Source organism: Oryzias melastigma, linkage group LG9 (assembly GCF_002922805.2).
Source record: "Oryzias melastigma strain HK-1 linkage group LG9, ASM292280v2, whole genome shotgun sequence".
Lineage (NCBI taxonomy): Eukaryota > Metazoa > Chordata > Actinopteri > Beloniformes > Adrianichthyidae > Oryzias > Oryzias melastigma.
Genome location: NC_050520.1, coordinates 4540489 through 4544209, shown reverse-complemented (window position 1 = coordinate 4544209; position 3721 = coordinate 4540489). Strand labels below are relative to the sequence as shown.

At 44.2% G+C, this 3721-nt stretch overlaps 1 protein-coding gene across 1 annotated transcript; it reads left to right on the top strand.

The window, feature by feature from the left end:
• Nucleotides 1-321: 321 nt before the first annotated feature.
• LOC112140953 (nuclear factor 7, ovary-like) lies at nucleotides 322-1792 on the top strand. The gene has a single exon (XM_036213399.1). The coding sequence runs from the start codon at nucleotides 337-339 to the stop codon at nucleotides 1750-1752; it is 1416 nt and encodes a 471-aa protein (XP_036069292.1). The 5' UTR covers nucleotides 322-336; the 3' UTR covers nucleotides 1753-1792.
• The last annotated feature ends 1929 nt before the right edge of the window (nucleotides 1793-3721 follow it).

The following is a 3721-nucleotide window of genomic DNA, read 5'->3' as shown; positions in this document are numbered from 1 at the left end:
AGATGAATGTTAGGAACAGACCTGTCGCAGTACTTATCTCAAGACATTCTGAACAACACCAAACCCATCTTACCTGAGAAAAGAAGGCAAATAACTGGACAGCTGCTCAACGGTCCAAAGTTCAGCTTTCTGCTGACAAAGTGCATGAAAAGGCTGACTGAGGAAATATTGTAACACTTAAAGAAAAAAAAGTATTCTGACTTTGTTGAACTGAACTCAGACACCATTAAAGGTGTTTAAATCTCTGCTGGAAAAATAAAGATTTGAGGAATATTTTCATCCTGAAGTTAAAGACAGAAGCTGGTGAGTCCTGAGACTGAAAGATTTTGGTTAGAAATGGCTGAGACAACTGCTCTTCTGGAATACCTGAACTGTCACATTTGTTCAGAGACTTTCACTGATCCTGTAACTCTGAGCTGCAACCACAACTTCTGTGGGAGCTGTCTGCAGAAGTTCTGGGAACAAACTCAGAACAAAAACTGTCCCATCTGTAAAAGAAAATCGTTTGAAGAGTTTCCTGCTGTGAACTTCAGCCTGAAGGAACTTGCTGACTCGTTTGCTGGAAGACAGAAATCTGAATCATCAGAGACAAAAACAGGAGAGCAGAAGATCATGGAGGTCTGCAGGAAACATTCAGGAGATTCCAGTCTGTTCTGTACTGACGAGCGAAAAATATTTTGTGCTGTTTGTGAGTTCTCTCTGCACCAGAGTCACAGAGTAGTTCCTGTAGAAGAAGCAGTCAGAGAGCTGAAGGAGGAGCTGAAATCTGACTTAAAGTCTCTGCAGGACAAGAAGATGAAATACAAAGAAGTGGAGGAAACATACAATCAGATGATTCAACACTCCAAGAAGCAGCTGCTGTCCACAGAGACACAGATCAGAGCAGAGTTCAACAAGCTCCACCAGTTCCTGAAGGAGGAAGAGGAGTCCAGACTGGCAGCTCTGAGGGAGGAAGAGGAGCAGAAGAGGAAGACTGTGAGCAGAGAGATGAAGAGGATCCAGGAGCAGATGTCCTCTCTGTCAGAAATTATCAGTGCTGTTGAAGCAGAGCTGCAGAAAGACAAGGAGGCGTTCCTCAGCAGTTCTAAAGACACTCAGAGCAGAGCCAGGGCCCAGAGCTCGCTGTCAGACCCACAGCTGCTCTCAGGAGCTCTGATAGATGTGGCCAAACATGTGGGCAACCTGTCCTTCAGAGTCTGGGAGAAGATGAAGGAGAAGGTCCACTTCAGCCCCGTCCTCCTCGACCCAAACACTGCAAATGGATGGCTTTATCTGTCTGATGATCTGACTAGTGTGAGACGAGGAGAAACTCCTCAGCAGCTTCCTGACAATCCAGAGAGAAACATGAAATATGCTTCTGTTTTTGGTTCTGAGGGTTTCAGATCAGGGAAACACAGCTGGGAGGTGGAGGTGGGAGATCATCCTAAATGGATCATTGGTGTGGCTAAAGAGTCTGTTAACAGGAAGGGAGAGAGGTCTGTTTCACCAGAAGATGGATGCTGGTGTTTATCACACTGTAATGGAAAATATATTAACACTTTATGTCGGTTTCTCACTGTGACCAAGGGTCTCCAGAAGATCAGAGTCCAGCTGGACTATGACAGAGGGGAGGTGTCCTTCTACAACCCTGAAGACATGACTCACATCTACACTCACAAAGACACTTTCACTGAGAAACTTTTACCAGTTTTCAGTGTTGGAGAATCTGCGAATGCAAAAACTTTTAAACTTCAAATCTGTACGACTGATTGAGATGATATGACTCTGTCTTAACCTTATTTTTTGAACCCTTTCCTTCAGCCATGAGACAGAATGAAGACATAAAGGAAAGTAAAACAAAAAACATCCATCACTAAATAAATCTTTATGCAATTTCTGTATTACTCTTTCTCCAGAACTCTTCCATCTCTGGAGCAGTTATAGACTGGCAGTTGCAGTTATTGACATTTTTTCATTAATTTCTGAGTACTCCATTGACTGAAGCAAATCAGTGCTCAGTAGTGGTTTTCAAATGATATAGTAGATTATTAATGTATTTCTAATCAAATGTGTATAAATGTGTAATCTAAAAATTGAATTGAATGAAATTGAAGAATCGAAAAAAAATCTGAATCAAATCGATTCAGGGACTTGTGGATCGAATTGTTTCTGGAAATTACAATTGATACCCAGCCCTACTATACAGTGCTGACCTGAAAAGAGGAATTAAAAAAGCCAAGGCAGACCACAGGACCAACCTCTCAAGCAACAACTCTCAAGAAGTATGGCGAGGCATCCATGACATCACCTACTTTAGAGGCTGTGATGTGTCTACAGCAGCTCCAAATGCTATACAGGCAGAGGAGCTAAACTGCTTCTTTGCTCGCTATGGACTCTCACAACAACACCCCTCTGCTCCAGCAGCACCCCCAACCCCACCAGCCCCCAGCACACCTCCACTTAATGTGCAGGAGCACAATGTCAGACAGATGAACCCAAAGAAGGCTGCTGGCCCGGATGGAGTACTTGGCAAAGTGCTTAAAGCATACAGTTCTGCTTTCAATACAATAATCCCGGACAGATTCTGTGAGAAACTGGTCACTCTCGGCATCTCTCCCCCCACATGCAACTGGATTAACAACTTCCTTTCAAACCGTTCACTGCCTGTGAGACTTGCCCCCACCTGTCCTCCAACTGCACACTCAGCATCGGCTCCCCACAGGGCTGTCTGCTACGCCCTCTGCTGTACTGCCTCTGCACTTATGACTGCAGTCCAGCCCACCACAATAATCGGATCATCAAATTTGCCAACAACACCACAGTGATTGGTCTCATCTCCAGAGGTGAGGAGTCTGACAACCTGGTCTTCAGAGAACAACTTCCCTCTAAATACCAAGAAGACCAGGGAGGTCATCATCGACTTCAGGAAGCAAAGCACTAGCCCAGCCCCCCTCCATATCAATGGTGAGCTAGTGGAGAGGATCCACACCATCAGGTTCCTCTGCATCCTTACCTCTGATGACCTCTCTTGGACAGCCAACTTCACAGCTGTCATCAAAAAGGCTCAGCAGCATCTACACTTCCTGAGGGTCCTCAAGAAAAACCATCTTAGCACGAACCTGCTGCTGACCTTTTATCTCTTCAATCCACCTCACATACTGCATAACAGTATGGTTTGGCAGCTGCACTGTGGTGAAAAAGGAGAGGCTGCAGAGAGTTGTAGAGACAGCTAAGAAGATCACAGGATACCCCCTCCCCAACCTGACTGACATTTATTCTGCGCGCTGCCTCAGCAGGGCTCAAACCACCATCAAGGATAGTTCACACCCGGCTCATACTTGGTTGGCCTGATGCCTTCTGGGAGACTCTAAAGCGGCATCAGAGCAAAAACAAACAGACTGAAAAATAGTTTCTTCCCCAAAGCAATATCCTTGTTAAATCCAAAATGAACAGATAACTTATTTGTGCATCACAATGTATATGTTTCTAAAATGTATATATTGTTTATGTATATATGCACATGTATATCTGTTTATTTAAATACTTGCACAATTCTTGAACATATTCTATATTTTATGTCTTTGCTAAATTTCTTTTTTCCAAATTTCTGCAAGCTCTGTAACACTTGCTCCAATTTCTTTGTCCTGTGACAATGACAATAAAGGCCTATCTATCTAGATCAGGGGTCTCAAACTCAATTCAGCCAGGGGCCACTGGAGGCAGAGTCTGGGTGAGGCCGGGC